Below are 20,553 nucleotides of genomic sequence, written 5' to 3'. Positions count from 1 at the left end.
GGATTAATGAGAGAAGGAAGAAAGGGGCTAGCCCAGTGTTTGGAGCAAAACAGGCACTCAGCAGATGGTGTTCCCTCCCATCTCCCATTGTGTGGCTGGCACAGAGCTGGACACAGAGCCTGGCCCTCCAGTCACCACCCATTAGTTTCTGCTTTCAGAAAGTCTGGGCTTCCCTGATAGCTCAGTTGGTAAAGAATCTGCCTGCAATGCTGGAGACCCAGGTTCGATCCCTGGGTTGGGAAGATCTGTTGGAGAAGGGACAGGCTACCCACTCCAGTAGTCTCGGGTTTCCCGTATGGCTCAGCTGGTAAAGAATCCGCCCGCAGTGCGGGAGACCTGGGTTTGATCCCTGGGTTGGGAAGATCCCCTGGAGAAGGGAAAGGCGACCCACTCCAGTATTCTGGCCTGGAGAACTCCTTGGACTGTATGATCCATGGGGTCGCAAAGAGTTGGACATGACTGAGCAACTTCCACTCACTCTGCTTTCAGAAGTTATTTACTATTCAATCATTCAGAGTCATTTCAGAGGTCATTTATTGTTTGGTCATTCAACCAGCATTCAAGCAACATTTTTAAGCACCTGCTACGTGCTATTTGCAGGGACACAGAGTTGAGTTAGATCACTGTCCCTTGGCCTTGGAAACTTTATTAACTCATCCATTCAGCAATGCCCATGGAGCCCTACTGTGAGCTTTGGCCAGGATATGGGGGTGGTGTTGGGGAGAAAGAGAGCTTGGCTGGTGGGGGCCGGGGTGAATTGGCCCCACAGGTCATGCCTCTGTGTCAGGGAAGAGCAGGAAGCCGGAGAAAATGCTGTTGGCGCCGTCGATGCCCACCAGGGCATTCTTATCGGTGGCCTGCAGGAAGACGGTCTCATCCTTCTCTAGCTTGAGCACGATGCTGCCCGTGGTGACCTGGAAGGTGTTCTGGACGTAGTCGCAGAAGGTGACCACCTTCTGGGGTGCCTCCCGGCCCCGCATGAGGTCCACGCACAGCTGCCCTCGGGAGCTGGCGTGGTAGGTGAAGAAGTAGAGCCCGGGCACATTGCACGTGAACTTGCTGCTCCGAGCCTGGTAGTTTTCATTGGCATTGGTGATCACGTGGTCGAAGCGGATGGGCTGGCCCGGTTTCAGGTGGTGGTTGATGGTGCGTGAGGCCGAGAAGGCAATTTTCTGCGTGGCTCTGTAGTCTCCCGATTCACCCTTGGGGCCGCGGGCTCCGGGAGGCCCTGGGACACCCTTGGGCCCAACAGGGCCCTTGGGGCCGACTTTTCCCGGCATCCCAGGAAACCCTGGCTCCCCCTTCTCGCCATTCTCGTTGAGGTGTCTAACTAGCCCTGGAAGCCCTGGAAAAGCAGAGACGAGAGAAATGAGGGGCCAGAGATGGCTGGGGACTGGAAGGAGCTGGGCTGGGAGGCAGGGAGCCTGAATGAGTAGCCTCAGACAGGCCCCTGCTTCCCTCTGGGCCGCTGCGTCCCGTCTGAGAGCACGAGGGTGGGATGCTGGCGGGCCTGCGAGTCTCCTGCCGGAAAGCCCAGCTTTCCACATCTGGGATGTGCTTGGTGGTAATGGGGACCAGTGCCCGTCGGGGTGGGGAGTATGTCTTGCTGAACCTGGAAGTTGGCATTCGAACCTTCTCACTCCACCACTCCAAACCCCTCCATGGTTTGGCTCAAGATATAAAACCTTTTCTTCCAGTAGAGTGGCTGCTGCTACTGTTGCTAAGTCACTTCAGTCGTGTCTGACTCTGTGTGACCCCATAGACGGCAACCACCAGGCTCCTCTGTCCCTGGGATTCTCCAGGCAAGAGCACTGGAGTGGGTGGTAGAGCGGCAGAGTCTAGTTACTGTGAACGGGGGCTCAGGGGACAGGCAGGTGAGTTTTTTACGTCACCTCTGCCATTCTTGATTGTGTCCCCTTGACTGAGTCATGCTCCGCAAGGCTCAGCTTCCTCATCTGGAAAATGGGGATGATGATATTTTGTGGGCTCGTGAGGATTCGATGAAACTGTGTGATGAGAGCAGTTGGCTGTGGTTAAATGGATGCGTGAACTACATCTCACGGGGGGTTTGAGGGGCAGGCAGCTTCATTTAAACCCACTGACAACTCTGCAAAGGAGCACCATCCTCATTTTACAGGTGAGGAGAGAGCAGTTCAGAGGGCTGAAGCTGCCTACCCTGGAGGTACCCCAGGACTCTGTGGCCACAGTGGATTTAGTGGTGAGAGAGCCAAGGTTTGGCCTCAGCCTCAACGTTGACTGCGCTTCCCCAGTGGCTCAGACAGTAAAGAGTCTGCCTGCAATGCGGGAGACCAGGGTTCAGTCCCCGGGTGGGGAAGATCCCCTGGAGAAGGAAATGGTAACCCACTCTGGTATTCTTGCCTGGAAGATTCCATGGACAGAGGAGCCTGGCGGGCTGCAGTCCATAGGATTGCAAAGAGTCAGGACATGACTGAGAGACTAACACTTCACTTTCAACATTTACTGGGCTCCCTTGGGCAAGTCAGTAGCCTTTCTGGACATCCGTTTTCCCACCTGTAAAGTGGGAATCAGAATCCCTTCCTTGCAAGGTTATTGTGAAGGGCTCAGCAAACTGATGACTTTGCAAGTGTTTTGAGCTCTGTAAGGTGGGCTGCTGACTTGGGAGGTGGGTGACAGGGCCTTGGGGAGTGACCCTCGTGTGTTCCCAGCATTCACAGTACCTTGCTCTCCCTTTGTCCCTGGAGTCCCAGGCTTGCCATCGGGGCCTGGTTTCCCGGGAATGCCCGGGATGCCAGGGATGGACGGCCCGACGCAGTTGCTCTGGGCCTGGGAGACACGGAGCAGATTCAGGAGCAGCAGCACCAACACGCTGCCCCGAGGGGTCTTCATCACGGCCCCGTCTCAGCTGCTCCCTGTGGGGGACAAGACGATGTGATTGGTCACGGCCACGGCCTATTCATTCATCCCTTCACTTGTTCCTGTGTTCCCTGAGTGTCTTATCCACCAGACCCTGTTCTGGGCGCTGGGGATACAGTGATGAACAAGACAGATATGGCCCCTGCCTCATGGAGCTGACGGTCTGGGGCACAAGAAATGGGTCAACATGCAAGTCGGTGGAACTAGACGCTGTGAGGAGCGCTCTGGCTGAAATGAAATGAAACAGGGCCCCAAGGGCTGTTTTTGTGAGGGATGTTCTCTTGCCAGAAGTTTTCTAGACAAGGGAGGCATCTCTGAGAAGTAATGTTTAGGCCGAGACCCAAAGGATCAGACAGTGCTGGGGCAAGAATTTCCAGGAAGAAAGGATAGAAGGCAAAGGTCCAGAGGCTGCACAGTGTGTCTGGAGTGTTGAGAACCGATAGGGAGGTCAGGGTCTTGATTGCTGTGGTTTGAGATTTTGGTCCAAGGGTTCTCAGTCATTAGAGCTTCTGAATTTGGGCTGCCTGTGCTTCTTCCACAGTGGGCCGTGTTATATCCTCAGGGCAGCCCTGCAGGGAAGAACCAATTTTTCTACACTGATCAGGAGACTGCGGTTCAGAGAGGTCAAGTCTCTTGCTCAGGGTCACACAGGAAGGACTGCAGCCAGGACTTGAACCCAGGCTTGTGTGGCACCTTGGCAGCAGAGCAGTCCACCTCTTCTGGTAGAATATTCTCAGGTCCCTCCAAAGGCTCTGGGCCCTGGTGAGAATCCTGGGGAATGAGACAGAAACCCTGGGGTATCTTGAGCTTGTCAGCATGGCCAATGCCCATGTCATCAATTCTCAGGACAGAAGGGACCTTAAAACTCATCTAGTCCAACCCTTAATTTCGTCCTTTTTAAAATTGAGTTGATATTCTCATAACACAAATTGAACCTTTTAAAGTGAACATTTCAGGAGTGTTTAGCACATTCACAGTGTTGTATAACCCTCTCCTCTGTCTAGTCCCAAACTGTTCCCATCAATTCAATAAACCTCAAATAACACTCTGTGCTCACTAGTCAGTTACCCCCGAATCCTCCTCCCTGCTTCGATCCCTGGCAATCGCCCCTCTGCTTTCTGACTCTGTGGATTTACCTATTCTGGATATCACATAGAAGTAGAATTGTGTATACTATGGAACCTTTTGTGTCTGACATTTCATTTAGCATGTTTCTGAGGTTCATCTACATTGTAGCATGGATCAGTACCTCATTCCTTCTTAATGGCTGAATAATATTTGTATGGACATGTCACATCTTGTTAATCCATTTATTATTGATGGGCATTTGGGAAGTTTCCACTTTTTGCTTACTGTGAATAGCACTGCTGTGAACATTCACTTACAAGGATTTGTCTGAATACTTATTTTTAATTCTTGGGTATATACTTAGTGGAATTACTGAGTCTTTTGGTAATGCTGTGTTTAACTTCTTGAGGAACCCTCAGCTTACTGTTGAGTCTCCTCAACAACATCTCTGCCCAGGCCTCTTCCCATCCATGGCTTGTACCATCTCAGTGATGGGGAGCTCATTACCTTCCGAGGCAGCCCATTCCACCTTGGCCCATATCCAATTTCTCCCCATCTTTCAAGGCTTCTGTCAAAGTCCTTCTTCCAGGAAGCCTTCCTTCATTACCCCTCAGCCCACAAAAGCTGAGCAGTCTCCTGCTCTTAGATAGGCGAGCAGAGTGGTCCCAGCCCATCTCCCAGGATAACCATGGGAGCCCAGGTGAGGCCATGGCTGGGAAAGAGCCATGGGGTTTGGGGGCTCTAGTTCAGACCCATAGCTGCTGTTGTCTGAACCTCACAGCACTCTGGAGAAGTGGGTTGTGATATTTTCCCATCTTGCAGATGTGGACAGAGATGCAAACATTAGGAAACAACCCTTCCTAAATCGCCCAGTGAGCTGGTTAATGGAAGGGCTGTGGTCAGGCTGTGGTCAGAACCCTGGCCCTTACAGTGCCTGTGCTAACCCAGAATTTGGCACCTGGAGACCTTCCTGAGACCAGAAAAACCTGCTGATTTGTGCTTGTGTGCTCAGAAAATCAGCCCCAGCCCCCTCGGTCTGGTCCTGATCAATTCATGGCTCAGACTCTTGAGTGTGCTGGGTACCAGGCAAAGAGGGACTGCAAAGATGGATGTGACCGGGGCCACGAGTGACCAGCTTGGGCTCTGTCATGCTCCCAAGAGAGGCTGACATTCTATTTATCTTGTCGGAGGTTTTACAAACGACAGTTTGACAACCTTAATAATCAATGCATTGGGCACTTAGCAGGTGCCAGGCTTTGTGCCAAATGCTTTACAGGTCGTTCTTTTATTTAACTTGCTCCTTACAGCAGCCCCCTGAGAAAGCACCCCTGCTTTTTCATTTCACAGATGAAGAAACTGGGCAGTGGAGACAGTGGGAACCTTGATCAAGGTCACACAGCCATACGTGGCTGGGATTCAAACCCACTTCCACTGGGTCTAAACCCCATGGGGTGTTACATGAAGAGGCCTCTTTGCACGCATGCTCAGTTGCTTTAGTTGTATCTCCCTCTTTGTGACCCTGTGGACCATAGCCCACCAGGCTCCTCTGTCCATGAGATTCTCTAGGCAGGAATATTGGAGTGGGTTGCCATGCCCTCCTCCAGGGGATCCTCCCGACCAGGGGATCGAACCCGCATCTCCTGTGGCTCTTGCATTGTAGGCAGATTCTTTACTGCTCAGCCACTGGGGAAGCCCAGAGGCCTCTCTACCTGGGGGTTAAAACACAGGCTTTGGAGCCAAACGGCCTGATACAAGGAGCTACAGCATGGCCTGTGCTAAGCGCAGTGCTGGAGGTGGGGCCAGTGCTCAGTGATTGCTGTTATTATCATCACTATTCTTGCTGCTGTTGTTGGGAGTGTCACCAAAGGTGAGAGGCCTAGAGGGTCACAAGGAGAGGAACACTGTTCCCAAGAAGGTCCAAACCAGGTTTCTGCTCCTTCTTAGCTATGGGCCTTAGGCAAGTGGCTTCTCTCTGGCCACAGTTTCTCCTTCTGTAAAATGGGGATAATCCTGATCTCTGCTGAGCTTTCTCATCAGACTGCAATGAAATAAGAGAAGGCAGGTGTCAGAGAAATTGCTGGGTGGGTGGAGGGGGTCCTGGGTTCTGATTTCACCTCTGCCTCTGACATACCCTGAACCAGGCAGTGTGCTAAGCAGTGACTGATGGGGTTGGTGGGGGGACAGATGAGTTAGGGCTCACAATAGCCTGGTGTATTGGAGATGCTTAATGAATATTCAGTTCAGTTCAGTTCAGTGGCTCAGTCGTGTCCGACTCTTTGCGACCCCATGAATCACAGCACGCCAGGCCTCCCTGTCCATCACCAACTCCCGGAGCTCACTCAAACTCATGTCCATCGAGTCGGTGATGCCATCCGGCCATCTCATCCTCTGTCGTCCCCGTCTCCTCCCACCCCCAATCCCTCCCAGCATCAGACTCTTTTCCAGTGAGTCAACTCGTCACATGAGGTGGCCAAAGTGTTGGAGTTTCAGCTTTAGCATCAGTCCTTCCAATGAACACCCAGGATTGATCTCCTTTAGAATGGACTGGTTGGATCTCCTTGCAGTCCAAGGGACTCTCACGAGTCTTCTCCAGCACCATAGTTCAAAAGCATCAATTCTTCGGCAATCAGCTTTCTTCACAGTCCAACTCTCACATCCATACATGACCACAGGAAAAACCATAGCCTTGACTAGACAGACCTTGGTTGGCAAAGTAATGTCTCTGCTTTTTAATATGCTAGCTATTTTTAAATTATCACCATCATCTGGGAATCCCCAAGTTTCAGGACACCACAGAGGATGCTTGGAAAACTAAAGAAAGAATTTGGTCCATTTGGGAGACTGGGCTCAGGGAGGGAGTCTGTCAGGTGCAGGCAGCACAGGAGTGGGGGGAGCTGTGGTTGGCTGCTAGGGTGGTGGGGTAGGGGTAGGGGTTGATGATGAGACTCAGGTCTCTTGGGGAAGCTGGAGGTGGGGTGGGGGAGTGGGGTGATCTGGGTTCTGGCCCAATTCAGGGGCCACCAAATCTTAGACTTGGGCCAAGACTTAACACTCAGCAGATCTGAGCACCCTCTGCCTTCAGCATCCATCACCACCGTGCGCCTCACTCCTCACGGCTTTCCTGGCATCATCTATCTTCCTCCAGCTCCAACAGCCCCTTTCCCCCTGACTTAGAGTCAGACCAGTTTGCCCTTGAACTCCCCCTCTGCTTCCACCTTGCTGCATGACTTCAGGCAAGTACCTTAACCTCCCTGAGACTTTGGCAAAGTTCATTTCCACCTGACAGGGCTGCCAGAGGATTACATGAGATGGAGCCTAGAAGGAACTCGGTCTCTAGCGCAGCGCCTGACCGCACCCTCCTGCACAAGCATCGTTGAGTTGTGTCAACGCTAACTGATAACTCTTCGCATCTCCACCTGCCTTCACCCCACCTCCTCCTTGAAAGAGGCTAACAGAGCTTTCTCACCAGACTGCGAGGAAATAAGAGAAGGCAGGTGTCAGAGAAAGGCTGGGTGGGCGGAGGGGGTCCTGGGTTCTGGTTTCACCTCTGCCTCTGACATACCCTGAGCCAGGCAGTGTGCTAAGCAGAGGCTGAGCTGATCTCCTTTAGGGCTCACAGCACCCCTGAAAAGTTATGTTATCCCCCGAGAGGATCTAGGCTGAGAGGTTATGTCACTTGGCCCAGATCGCCAGCTCCTGAGAGGCAGAAGCAGGGCTCAGCTCCAGTCTCGGTGACCCCAGAGCCTTTACTCCGATGCCTCCCCACTCCCCGGGTCCCCAGGTAGCAGCAGACTTCCAAGCTGACCCCCCAGAGGAATTGATTCCCAAGGTCTGGGATAGGGTGCAGGAACTTTAACTGTCCAACCCTGCAGGTGGCTCTGAGACAGACAATGTGCGGTCCTACACTCAGGAAGCACCACCCTCCAGGGTATTGGTCATGCCAGCCGGTCCCCCTATTGCTAAGCCCCGTCCTCACCTGGGAGCCTGTGTCCTCTGAGGCCGCTGGGCTGGGCAGAGTGGGACCGGGTGCCGGGAGCCTCCTGCTCTCCGTCCAAAGCGGAAGTTCCATTCCCCAGAGATGAGAGGGGCCTTTCCCTGACGGCACCCTCCCTGGGGCCCGGCAGGCCAGCCTCCTTCCCTGTTGACCCCACTCTCACTCTTTCTGCTGTCCTCAGGCAGTTTCAGGTCCCATTTCTGCAATCAGGAGGGGTTTACTGTAAATAGGATGGATGGGTGGCCAGTTTGGTTTTGCCAGCTCAGCAGCTGTTGGGAGGAATTGGGTGTTCCAGGGGAATGTCCACAATGGTGGGGGTGGGGCGGGGAGTGCCTGCCAAGGCCCCTGACCTCATGAACTTCTGCAGGAACTTCGGTGTTCCTCCACGAAATGGAGATGCGGCCGGCCTGCTGCCTGAGGGCTGGGTTTGCAGTCAGAAACCCTGATTCAGATTCTGGCTCTGCCACTTAGCAGCTAAACAGTTTTAGCTAGTTGCTTCAGTCGTTTCTGACTCTTTGCAACCCCATGGACTGTAGCCCGCCAGGCTCCTCTGTTTATGCGATTCTCCAGGCAAGAATACTGGAGTGGGTTGCCATTTCCTTCTCCAGGAGATCTTCCCTACTCAGCGATCGAACCCGCATCTCCTGCATTGCAAGAGGATTTTAGTGGCTGTATTTACAGAGTTAGGATTCCAAAGAAAATGAGTTTTTTGTTGTTGTTGTTTAGTTGCTAAGTCGTGTCTGAATCTTTGCGATCCCATGGACTGTAGCACACCAGGATCCTCTGTCCATGGAATTTCCCAGGCAAGACCCAAGGATCCAACCTGCATCTCCTGCATTGGCAGGCAGGTTCTTTACCACTGAGCCACCAGGGAACACTTGGGAGCTCCAATTTCCTCTGCTGTGCGACGGGACCATAATTGCACTTGCTTTTCAGATTGCACAGGGCACTGTGGAGCTCAGATGGGATAGTGGAGGAGAAAGAGGAGGATAAACTGTAAAGTGCAGTGCACATGTTAATTGTTAGTATCAAACTGTGTCCCAGGCCCCCACTTTCTGGGCTAATCTCTTCTGCTTTGCTTCTCTTCTACAGCCCTGCTCTTTTTCTGTTCTCAGAAAGTAATCTAACAATGAAAAGTGAATTTTAAATGTGGTCATTATTTATTTACACCCCTCTCTCTTCTTCCAGTGGACCTGATCCTGCTGCTTGTTGATCCTGGCATCATAGGATTCCAGGAGAGCAGGACTTGGGTGGGCATGGTCACCCCACCCATGCTGTTCACTTTATATATGAGGAAACTGAGGCCTGGGGGGAGAAAGTTATCATTCAACAAATGTTTATCATGAGCCTCTCTCTATGTACACTGGAGATGGAGCCACAAGCAAATGAGCCCTGGCTCCGGCCCCCAGGGAATGTCTCTTCTACTGGGGGAGACTGGTATTAAACATCAGTTCAGTTCAGTCACTCGGTTGTGTCCGACTCTTTGTGATCCCATGGACTGCAGCATGGCAAGCCTCCCTGTCCATTACCAACTCCTGGAGTTTATTCAGACTCCTGTCCATTGAGTCGGTGATGCCATCCAACCATCTCATCCTCTGTCATCTCCTTCTGCTCCCACTTTCAATCTTTCCCAGCATCAGAGTCTTTTCCAGTGAGTCACCTCTTTGCATCAGGTAGCCAAAGTGTTGGAGTTTCAGCTTCAGCATCAGTCCTTCCAATGAATATTCAGGACTGATTTCCTTTAGGATGGACTGGTTGGATCTCCTTGCAGTCCAAGGGACTCTCCAAGTTTTTGCAACCCCATGGACTAAAGAGTCCATAGAATTCTTCAGGCCAGAATACTGGAGTGGGTAGCCTTTCCCTTCTGCAGGGGATCTTTCCAAGCCTGGATCGAACCCAGGTCTCCTGCATTGCAGGCGGATTCTTTACCAGCTGAACCACAAGAGAAGCCCAAGAATACTGGAATGGGTAGCCTATTCTTTCTCCAGTGGATCTTCCCAACCCAGGATTCAAACCGGGATCGCCTGCATTGCAGGTGGATTCTTTACCAACTGAGCTCTCAGGGAAGCCCTGGTATTAAACATCAAGGGACACAATGGTTTCATTGCTCCTGTGATGAATGTCACTGGGAGTGGCTACTGGAACCTGTGCCTCATCCTAGTGGCAAGTGCAGAACTCAGAGCCAGGCATCCCTGGTGCTGAGATGTAAGCCCTTTCACTAAGGTTGCATCCAAGGTAACATGAGGCCCCTCTCAAGGATGCTTGCCCAGCAAGTCCCAGGAGCTGTCATAGGTCAGGAGGGCTCTCTTGACATCAGTGCTTGGAGATAGAAAACAATTTCATTTGTGGTCGCTGGTTGATGGAAATGAAGTGTTTATTGTAGTGGGTGAGAGACTCATTTGATAAAACCCAAGGGTCTCTGGGCCCAAGCAAATATATAGACCCTCCAGTAATTTAGTGGCTGGTGACAATGGGAAAAATGAACTTGAACTTGAGATAGAGGCAGAAGGAACCTAAGAATGGGAAGGAGCATAGTTTGGGGCCAGGAGGGTTGGAATAGGCCCCATGAAAGTTTGAGTCCCAGGTCTACCTCTTTCTAGCTCTGTGGCCTCAGGCAGCTTCTCCACGTATGAACCAGGGACCTGGGCACCTACATCCTGGAGAGGTTGTGGGGGGCCAGTGAGGTAGCCCTGCATGTCAAAGGCTTAGCTGAGCACCCAGTCCTTGGTAGGCACCAATGCAAAGTTGAGAGTAGTATCATTTCTCTGAAGAGAAGACAGAAATCTTGGAGCCTGTATGCACAGGAGCCATGCCTGGATTAGAAGTCAGGAGCTAGGGAGACCCTTGGCCCCTGAGTGAGAGCCAGCTGGTCTCCTGTATGTGTGCATGCTAAGTCGCTTCGATTGTGTCAGACTTTTTGCGACCCCATGGACTGCAGCTTGCCAGGCTCCTCTGTCCATGGGGATTCTCTAGGCAAGAATACTGGAGTGGGTTGCCATGCCCTTCTCCAGGGGATCTTCCCAACCCAGAGCTCAAACCCATGTCTCCCGCATTGCAGACAGATTCTTTACTGTCTAAGCCACCAGGGAAGCCCAAGAATACTGGAGTGGGTTGCCATGCCCTCCTGCAGGGGATCTTTCTGATCCAGGGATGGAACCTGCATCTCATGTTTCCTGCATTGGCAGGCAGAATCTTTACCACTAGTGCCACCTGGGAAACCCAGCTGGTCTTTGACTTTGGGACTTCCCTGATGGTGCAGTGGTTAAGAACCTGCCTTCTGATACAGGGGACGTGGGTTCAACCTCTGCTCTGGAAACTAAGATTGCATGTGCCACAGGATAACTAAGCCCGTGCGCCAAAACTACTGAAGCCCACTGCCCTAGAGCCCAAGTGAAGCCATTGCAATGAGAAGCCCACTTAACTGCAACTAGAGAGTAACCCCACTCGCTGCAACTAGAGAAAACCTGCACCCAGCAAAGAAGACATAGCACAGCCAATAAATAAATAAATCTTTAAAAAATAAATCACTGACTTTCCTCCCTGGTAGAGAGGGATTGATGGAAAAAGAAGCCTAAGGCCCCTCCACACCCCGTGGGCTTAAAAGAGGCCCTCTGCCCCCTGGGATGCCTCATTCCAGCCCCTCTTCCACCCTTGCCTCTGCCCTTGGAAGCCCTCACCAGCTCCCCTCAGCCCAGCAGAAAAACTGGCATTTTTTCAAAGGCCGGTCCCTCCTGACAAAGAGAGAGCAACAAGGAAACAATTATGGAAAATAGAAATGGCACAAAAATGGTCGCTTCCAAAGTACAGGTCTCTGATCTGACACCGAGGCCTACATGAACGGTGTATTGATTTTTTTAAACAAAAGAGGAACGAGCAGAAAGATGTATCACTTGAGGCACTGCCGGGCAGCCTGCTACATGGTTGCTGGAGGCGCGCTGTGAGTGGGTTGGCCCTGTGACCTCCGCCTTGTCCCCGCCAGAGGCTCACAGACCCTGTGAACCAGCCTGGGCGCCGGGGCCTGGCCTCTGCTCTTTGTGTGTCTTCATCTCTCCTTCCTCCTTGTCTGACCCGTTGCCCATGCCCTCCTATGCGCGAGCCAGGTGTGTGTCAAATGGACCTGCCCTCTAGGACGCTCATGGTCCAGTAGGGAGGCAGGCTTACATGGAAATAAGTGCACAAAAGCCAACTGGTGGGCGATATCCGCTGACTTCACAAACCGCCTGCCCACCCACATCTCTGTTGTCCCCAAACCTGTATTTTGATATGACCATATTTATTTGTGAAATCCAAAAAATTAAACTCAGAAAAAAAATCATGTTTGTGGTTCCCAAGGGCAGAGAACAGGTGGAAGGAAATATAGGATGAAGGTTGTTGAAAGGTACAAGCTTCCAGTTAGAAGATAAACACAAAACATGCAATGGTAACAAAAACTTATACGCCACAATAGCAGATATCAAACTGTGGTGTGGACCAGGGAACTGAACAGACGGTTATCCAAAAAATATGTACAAATGACCAATAAGTTCCTGACATGCTGTTCAACATTATAAAAGATATCATGAACAGGGTGACCAAAATTAGCACAGCTGGAGGGTATTACAAAAGTGGTTAAGGGAGTAAGTCTGAAGAATATTCATCATCATGAGAAAAAAATTTTTTGGTAATCATTTCATAATATATGTAAGTCGTATCATCACACCGCACAGTTCAAACTTTGACATCCTAAAACAAGAAAAATATTTAAAAGGTAAAAATGCAAAACATTCAAAGAGGACAGACCACTACTGCTTTACTTTGTGAATTATTTTATTAAATCTTAAATGTAAAATAGCTTCTTAACTCTAGACATGAAATACATGTCTTAAGAAGAATGATATTATGTCTTATTATCCCTTGATTCGAAGTTTTTCAAAACTTCGAGAAAAATCTTGAAAAAGGTTTTCAATGTCAACTGAAACTTGGAAATGGGACATTATCAAAGAAAGGATGGTTCTACACTCTTCCGGAGACTGCTGGAAAGAAAGAACATTTCAAAAGCTAAAAAACCATCTCAAAAGCATTTTTAAAAAGTCTTTCCTCCATAGAAAAATAGTGCTCCTACATAGCTGAGTCCACTCACAAAGAGGCTTTCGGTACTAGCTCTGGTGTCTTCGGCCGTGTCGCTGCGGCTCTATGCATGACCGAGCCAAGAGTTTCTTTAGTGCTGTTATTTTGATCATCTGAAGCTACTCTCTCCCCTCTGGGCGGTGATTCTGCTCTGCGTACAGGCAAACCCACGGCCACTGAGAAGGCCCCGCTGTCTTGTCTCTCCGTAACTCCCACGTCCTCTGCTGCCTCCTGGGTCGTGGTCTCCTCCAGTTTATGACCCGCCAACGTTCCTGCTATCTCCCAATGTCCCACTCTTCAGTAAATCGTACTTAGGGGGTTTCTGCTTCTGACTGCCAAATCGCTGTCATTGAGACTTGGGTAACTTCTTCCTCCATAGTTGTCAGAACGGGCTCTGAAGCTCCCATCCTGGTAACCATCTACGGACCCTCCGCCACCGCACCCTCCTCGTCCTGCCCCGTAACCAGGCCTAACCCCCCAGCTGCCACCTCCAGCTCTTTCTCCATACCTGTGAGAGCCATCCCCAAACTGACATCCTCTTCCATACCCCCTGGATCCTCCTCTGAGGTTCCTCCCTCATCCTGCTCCCACATCTCCTCCAAAACCAGGAAAATACCCCAAACCAACATCGCCTCCTCCTCGACTTCTCAAATGTTGGCCTTCTTGCCTCCCTTGCTGGGACAAGGCCCTTCTTACTCCTGCACGATGACCATCGATGGTATGATTTTTCTGCAGCACGATCTTATCCACGGGATCATGGTCCTCAAAAGTAATAAATCGGAAGCCCCTTTTCTTGCCAGACTGTCCATCAGTAACTATCTCAATGGTGTTGATTTTCCCATACTTCTCAAAGTAATCTCTAAGATGACGTTCCTTCGTGTCTTCTGTAATTCCGCCGACAAATAGCTTCTTCACGGTGATGAGAGCCCCCAGCTTTCCATGCTCCTCTCTTGGGACAGCGCGTTTGGGTGTAACCATTTTCCCATCAATGAAATGAGGTCTGGCCGCCATGGCGACATCCAGCTCAGCCATGGGGAAGACGTGATGAAACCAAATCTTCTTGATTTTTGGCTGGCAGGGTCCCTTATTAACACACGGTCTGTAAGATATCCCCACTGCCGATAATAGTTCCACAGACTTTCTTCTGCGGTCTCAGAGCTCAAGTCGCTGATAAAGAGTTTACGGAATTGTTCGTTTTCTCTCTTGCTCTTCTCCAAAGGAAGAGATTGTGAAGCTTTCTTCATCACGGGCTTATTAGCTTCAGCCATTTTTCCGGTGCTGAGCAGGGTGAGAGAGATCTCAGGGAGCTAACAGGGACTGAACTGGATCCCCACGCTATGATGAGAACATGAACCCGACCCGTCCTGGCCCTGCGGTGAGAGCCTCCACTGCCCCCAGGAAAACACCCTAGGAGCGCTTCCATAGGAACCTAACACTGCTGCTACTGCCTCTGAAGTCACTGTGGCCCTTGAAGCAGCCTTGAGTAGCTTTCAGTTCTTGAGAATAGGTTGATTGGTGAAACAGGTCAATGCAGGTCTGTCCAGTTCCAAGAGCTCTTCTATGACCCACTCCTGAGATGTAAGAGCCTGGAGCTTGCTGGATATAGTAGTCTTCACAAACTTCTATAACAGGTCTGAGTCCCGAGATCTGCTTTTTGTTTTGTAAATAAATCCACAGTAATTTTGTTTCACCTCCAGATTTGGAAACCTGGGTTCTAACAAGTCACGGGTCTGTGGTCCAAGTCGGTGGAGGACGCTGTGGGGACACGAAGGGAAGAATCAAAGAAGGCTTCATGGAGGAGGTGATCTTTGTGTTGATTCCTGACAGCTGAGTGTGTATTATCTCAGTGGACTGTGTGAGTGGGGCAGGAGCTCTGCAGAATGAAGGAACATCTTGGGTAAACCTCTGGAGGTGTGAGAGCAGCTTTCGGGAACAAAGAGCCAAAGTGGATGGAGGTGGGTGGAAAGCTGGGCTCTAGCCTCTGCTGCTATGGCTCATCTTGAATCTCTGTGAGCTCCACAGGACCTTGCAGAACCAAGCTGAGACCCCAGCCGGGTTATGATGGCTCTCCCTGGCCTGAGTGAGGCTCGGGTCTCACTGGGCTCTGAGGCCAGAGCCACAATCTGGGCAGGAAAGTTACACTTTTTATCTTTTTGAACCTGAGCTGTTAACCCCTTGTGGTGGTCGGCACAGTGAAAGTGCAGCAGTTGACAGCCAGCTTCCTGGTTCTCCAACATGATGACCCAGCTGAGCCCACCATCAGGAATCTCACAATGAAGCCCAGATGGCTTATGGGAAGCCATGGTTTTGGATGATCTCCTGGGGGCCCCCAGAGTCTCAGTTATTCAGGGGAAATCAGATTCCAAGAGTCAGATCCTCCCTCACCCATCCATGCCCGTCCAGAGCATAGTTCGGGAAGTGAAATGATTTGATAGGTGGGGCAGCATCAGGCCTGGTGCACAGTAAGTGCTCAGGAAATGCTAGCTGTTGCGATTCTCTTTACTGCTTTTAGCCGTTCATTTACCCTCTCTTCATTCACGCGCTCACCCCCATCCCCTCGTTAATTCAGCGCAAGCCCACTGCGCAGCTTGTCTGTGTCTGCGCTGCGCCCGCCCGAGCCCCAAAGCCCTCCTGTGACGGGCGCTCCAGAAACTCGGCAGGGGCCAGCACAGGCTGTGGACTCAAACACGTCCCTGTTCGCCTGTGAGCGTGCGTCTTCAAGACGGTGTGCCTCTCGCATGAACAAGTGACAGCAGACACCCCCTTGGGGACCCCTTGCGGCCTTTCAGCCACATTTGAGCAGCTCTCCCGAATGGCCAAACGGTGCCGAGCGTCTCAACCTTGGCACCAGGCTTTACTGATGCCTGAATCTGGAGGCCACAGATGGCTGTGACAGGTGCACAGTGGGAGATGAAGGGGATCGCTTTTTAGGGAATTGGCAGTGAGGATTCAGAGCCGCGCATAGCTGTTGATTTAGTTATTTATTTATGTGCCTCCTGCCTCTTCCCGGACTTGGAAAACACTAATGACTATACCAGAGGAGGAGGGAGAGAACTCAGGGCAGGAGGGCAGGGTGGGCTTCCTGGAGGAGGCGGCGTCCCTTGGTGGCACGAGGGGCCTGAGCATGGATGCAGCACAGCGGGTTCTCGTGGGGAAGCTGAGGGGAGATGGGGTGGTCCCCGGGGACCAGAGCAGACCTGCCCACCCTAGTCAGGGAAGAGCAGGAAGCCGGAGAAGACGCTGTCAGAGCCTTCTGTGCCCACCATGCCGTTATAGTCGTTGACTGCCAGCCACACCTGCTGGCCTTCCTGCAGCCGCAGCAGCACGCCACCTGAGCTGACCTGCTTGCTACTGGTCATGTGGTCGCAGAAGGTGGCCACCTTGAAGCCGCTGCGGTACAGCAGCACACACAGGTTGGACGTGTGTGACGTGTGGAAGACGAAGTAGTAGAGGCCCGGGACTTTGCAGGTGAATTTGCCAGAGTCCTTGTCGTAATGCCCCTGCGGGTTGGTGATGACCTCGTTGAACTTGACCAGGCTGTTGGCCACCGGGAACTGGACAGTCTGCCGTGTGACTGAGAACACCGACTGGTGCTTCTGCTTGTACCTACCCTCCACACCTGGCTCCCCGGGGGGGCCCATGGTGCCGGGAGCCCCCGGAATCCCTGGGGTCCCCATGGGACCGTTTTTCCCAGGATAGCCAGGTGTGCCAGGGTCTCCCTTCTGGCCCTTGGGTCCTCGGGTCCCAGGGGTAGCTGGGATTCCTGGGGAGAGAGCAGGTGGGAAGGCAGTGATGGGGCAGCGGACGGGAAGAGGGACCCGACGGTCCTCCAGGGGCCATCCACCGGGGCTTGGTCCCTGGACGCTCCTTCCCCCAGATGACGGCCTATCCACCTGGGAGCACTGTGCAGGGAATAGGAGGGGAGGGAGACCTTGGTTCAAATCCTGCTTCCCTATGGTCTTGCCCTCTGACCTTGGCTAAGACTCAGCCCTAACTTGGCCTCAGTTCCCACATTTGTGATGGAGAGGGTAGGACCAGGCAGCTCAGGAGGTGTCAGAGCGGGGCTGGATCTCAGAGAGTGTGCCAGAGGCCACAACTGTTAGCCCACGGACACCACGTGGCCTTAGATACCTCCTCACTTAAAAGTCTACATTCCTAGTTTTTCTTGACAAAAAATCAAAAGATGGGTCAGAGGCAGATTTTCTGGAAAGCTCCTAAAACTTAAACTTTAGGCCCCATTAACTTGCACTGACCCCATCAAGGTCCTTTGGGTAATTTTATATAAGTTTTTCAACTTTTTATGTTGAAATAATTACAAATTCACAGGAAGTTGAAAAAAAAAAAAGGATAAGGAAGTCTTGTGTGTTCTTTACCCAGTTTTCCCCAATCTTGCAGAACTAAAGTGTGAAACCAAAATCGAGAAACTGACCACAGCTCCTCTTTTACATGCCCTGTTTGTGTATGCAGTTCTAACACAATTTTGTAGTTTTTGGAGGTTTGTGTAACTTCCCCCCGTCACATCAAATGTATCCCTAATTTTGCACTATTTTTCTTAAAGAGGGTCCTCGGAATTTTGCAAGATTCAGAGCTCCACAAAACTGGTTTCTATGTCTGATCTGGAACCACTCAGGCCAGCTTGGCACATGGGGTCCACCGGATGGAGCCTTCCAGGCTGCCTCTCTCCAGCTCCTCCACCCCCTCTCAGCCCAATTCAGTCCCCCTGACAGCTGGCCCAGCTCAATTTCCTTCAAGTTATGGATAGGGAAACTGAGGTCAGAGACCTTCCCAAGGCCATGCCACCAGTAGGAGCTGGAGTCAGGACTCAAAAAGTCAAGTCTGGCTGAGTCCCAGTTCGAGTGTCTGATGCTTGTTGCCGCCCTGGTTATCGGCGCTTCTGTGAGGTTCTTCTCCCCTTGTCCAAACCATACTCATCTTTCAGGGCCTGACTCCAGTCTCCTCTTCCAGGAAGCCCTCTCTGACCACCCCTGTTGGCCCTCAAGGCTGTTTCCCCTCTGACTGCCTTTATGGTGGGTGTCGGTGGAGACACATTGTAGCAGAATTCTCTGCAACTGGTGGGCTGTGTAGAACCCAGGTTAGGAGAAGAGAATCAGAGCCCAGTGGACCCGGGCTTCAGGCTGTGTGATCCCGGGCGGGTGACCTCCCCTCCCAGAGCCTCTGTTCGCCCAGGTGAGATAAAGGTATGATGGAAGGGATTCCCCCAGAGTGGCTAGCAGAGTGGGGTGGGAGCATGCGTGTGCTGGGCACTTCATAGGTAGTGCTGGAGGGTGTGGCCTCGGGAATCCAACAGGATCCCAGTGTGTGACTTCGGGCCAGTGGCTCAATCTCCCAGAAGCTCAGCTTCGACGTTTGTATAAAGGGGGGTGAATCATGTCTTCAAAGGATTTTGGCCTCAGCTTTCTCATTTGTAAAATAGAATTAGTTTTTTCCACCCTGAGCGGTCAACCTATGGAGAGCACTTGGAACCTGTGTCTCGCACAGATTAGGAGCTCGGTGCCCATCAACCAGCCTGGGCAGTGAGATAGCCAGAGGCAGTGGTGAAGTTCAGGGTCCTGGAAAAATGGCAGATCGGGGGGTTTCCTTTGACTCAGGCTGAGTTGGAGGATTCCTTCTGGAATGTTGGTATAATTCCACTCTCTTTCCAGGTGGGCAAGTGACAGTGGGAAATTCCTAAGGACATCCATCTCCACTGGTCTCCCTCGCCCAATGCCTCTGCCACCTCTGTCACCTCTGCCCACCCCCGCCCCAGCCCCCTTCACACCCACTTTGAACACACTCCACCCCCCGGATGGTGTGCCCACCGCCAGACAATGTGCCCCCAGACTCCGGCTCTCACCCAGCACCCAGCGCCCATTCACGTCCTCAGCCCTCTTCACTCATGCTGGGGCTTGCCTGCGAATCTCGAACAGGTGATTCTGTGACTGCGACCCTGACTCCTCACTCCCCACCCCTCCAACTACCCAGAGCCCTAGGGAGGGAGGGGAGCACACACCCCTGATGAAGACAGGGATGACAAGGGCAGCAACGACCAGAGTCTGCACTTACAGATACCTACCACATGCTGTTTTCTATTTAATCTTATTAATCATCACAGGGGTGCAACAAGCGCTACCATCTCCCCATTTTGCAGATGAAGAAACTGAGGCAATGGGAGGCTACATAAGTTGGGCAAGTACACACAGTGGGTGGGGGGTGGGGAAGCGGTGGGGCTGGGCCTTGAACCCTGACCATCTGGGCTACAGTCACTGGGGTTCATGTTAGAGGACAAGCTGTGGAAGGATTGGAATAAAACAGTAGCAAAGTGTTTTAGAAGTTTGCCAAAGCTTTCGCCTGGATTATCTCCTGGGACCCTCCCTGCCACCTTCTCAGACAGGCACTCTAGGTCTCTCCTTGATATCAGATGGGAAGTCCGAGGGGCAAAGAGGTGAATTAGGGAGACTTGAGGCCTGGGCTCTGAGGGCAGAGGGGGCCAGACCTGCCACAAGAGTTAAAACTTGGCCGTGGGAGCGGGTGTGGCCAAAGGGATCACCCTCCTCACCATCAAGCTGCTGTCCACCTTCCCCTGGGTTGGTCCCAGATGGACAGTCCAAGCCCTGCCCACAGGCCCCAGGTGACCTCTCCCTGCCAGGCCGGCAGACTCACCTGGTTCACCCTTGGGTCCTGGCAGTCCGTCATACCCATCCTTCCCGGGGGCCCCGGGCAGGCCCGGCATCCCGGGGATCCCATAGCAGTGTGTGTCCATCTGGCCCCTGAGTGGCCGTGCCAGCAGGAGCAGCAGCAGGTTTAGTACGAGTGGGGGCCAGGCGCCGGGCCCCATGTCCACCTGGGGAAGGAGCTGGACGGGGAGGGAGCTGAGCTGGCCCCTGGTCCACCCTCCTCACCCTCTCTCTCCCCAGGGGACCGTCCTTCTCAGCCCTTGGCGGCCGACTTCCCTTCCCCGGCCCCTCGCTCCTGGGGGCCACCCAATGGATGGGGGGTGGGGCCCCTGCTTCAAGCTCAGGCCCCCGGCTCAGCAGAAACAGGGACCCTCCTTCCCGTCCCAAGTCAGGCTGCCCCTGAGGCCATGTGTTAGGAAGTGGCAGCGGGGAAAAGCTGCCATCTGCCCTCACCTGGACAGGTGGGAGGTGTCCGGTCTGGTTACGGAGAGGTCCTCAGACCGGCTTCTCCAAGGCCAGAGGACGCCGTGTCAGAGTGGACCCAGCCAGGAGGACCCGGAGCCGACTGGGTGGCCCCTTCCCCGCCTCCCCTCAAAACCACATCCCCTTTCCCATAATTTTTCCTGACTCAGTACTTTATTCTGGGTGCTGAGCTAGCTGACCACGGTGATACCCCTGTGTGCGCCCTGGGTCATGAATGTCTGAAATAAGGAAACGGCCACTTCCTTGGATCTGGTGAAGGATGTGTGTGTGTGTGTGTGTGTGTGTGTGTGTGTATATCAGTGTGTGTATGAACCTCAGCTGCCTGGGCAGACT

At 52.4% G+C, this 20,553-nt stretch overlaps 2 protein-coding genes and 1 pseudogene across 2 annotated transcripts; all 3 read right to left on the bottom strand.

Moving 5' to 3' along the window:
• Nucleotides 1–516: 516 nt before the first annotated feature.
• On the bottom strand, nucleotides 517–8,103 carry C1QB (complement C1q B chain). Its single transcript, XM_055398564.2, has 3 exons — nucleotides 7,940–8,103; nucleotides 2,700–2,891; nucleotides 517–1,345 (listed from the first exon to the last, which is right to left on the bottom strand). Exons 2-3 carry the CDS (start codon nucleotides 2,866–2,868, stop codon nucleotides 771–773), a joined length of 744 nt encoding a protein of 247 aa, XP_055254539.2. The 5' UTR covers nucleotides 2,869–2,891; nucleotides 7,940–8,103; the 3' UTR covers nucleotides 517–770.
• A 4,642-nt stretch (nucleotides 8,104–12,745) lies between these two features.
• LOC129537964 (heterogeneous nuclear ribonucleoproteins A2/B1 pseudogene) lies at nucleotides 12,746–15,765 on the bottom strand (annotated as a pseudogene).
• Nucleotides 15,766–16,025: 260 nt separating this feature from the next.
• C1QC (complement C1q C chain) lies at nucleotides 16,026–20,348 on the bottom strand. Its single transcript, XM_055398558.2, has 3 exons — nucleotides 20,191–20,348; nucleotides 19,724–19,916; nucleotides 16,026–16,826 (listed from the first exon to the last, which is right to left on the bottom strand). The coding sequence occupies exons 2-3, from the start codon at nucleotides 19,896–19,898 to the stop codon at nucleotides 16,270–16,272; spliced, it is 732 nt and encodes a 243-aa protein (XP_055254533.2). The 5' UTR covers nucleotides 19,899–19,916; nucleotides 20,191–20,348; the 3' UTR covers nucleotides 16,026–16,269.
• Between the last annotated feature and the right edge of the window lie 205 nt (nucleotides 20,349–20,553).

Source organism: Moschus berezovskii, chromosome 2 (genome assembly GCF_049115385.1).
Source record: "Moschus berezovskii isolate FMDL1 chromosome 2, NW_MosBer_1.0, whole genome shotgun sequence".
NCBI classification, from domain to species: Eukaryota; Metazoa; Chordata; class Mammalia; order Artiodactyla; family Moschidae; genus Moschus; species Moschus berezovskii.
This window is presented reverse-complemented; position numbering and strand designations above follow the sequence as displayed.

What these genes read in the sequence shown, in the direction of transcription:
- C1QC (XM_055398558.2), bottom strand. Translation starts at nt 19,898, where the DNA reads ATGGGGCCCGGCGCCTGGCCCCCACTCGTACTAAACCTGCTGCTGCTC. An exon ending in AGGACCCAAGGGTGAACCAG is followed by an intron (nt 16,827 to 19,723) that starts GTGAGTCTGCCG and finishes CTCTCTCCCCAG; the next exon opens with GAATCCCAGCTACCCCTGGG.
- C1QB (XM_055398564.2), bottom strand. Translation starts at nt 2,868, where the DNA reads ATGAAGACCCCTCGGGGCAGCGTGTTGGTGCTGCTGCTCCTGAATCTG. An exon ending in AGGGACAAAGGGAGAGCAAG is followed by an intron (nt 1,346 to 2,699) that starts GTACTGTGAATG and finishes CTGCTTTTCCAG; the next exon opens with GGCTTCCAGGGCTAGTTAGA.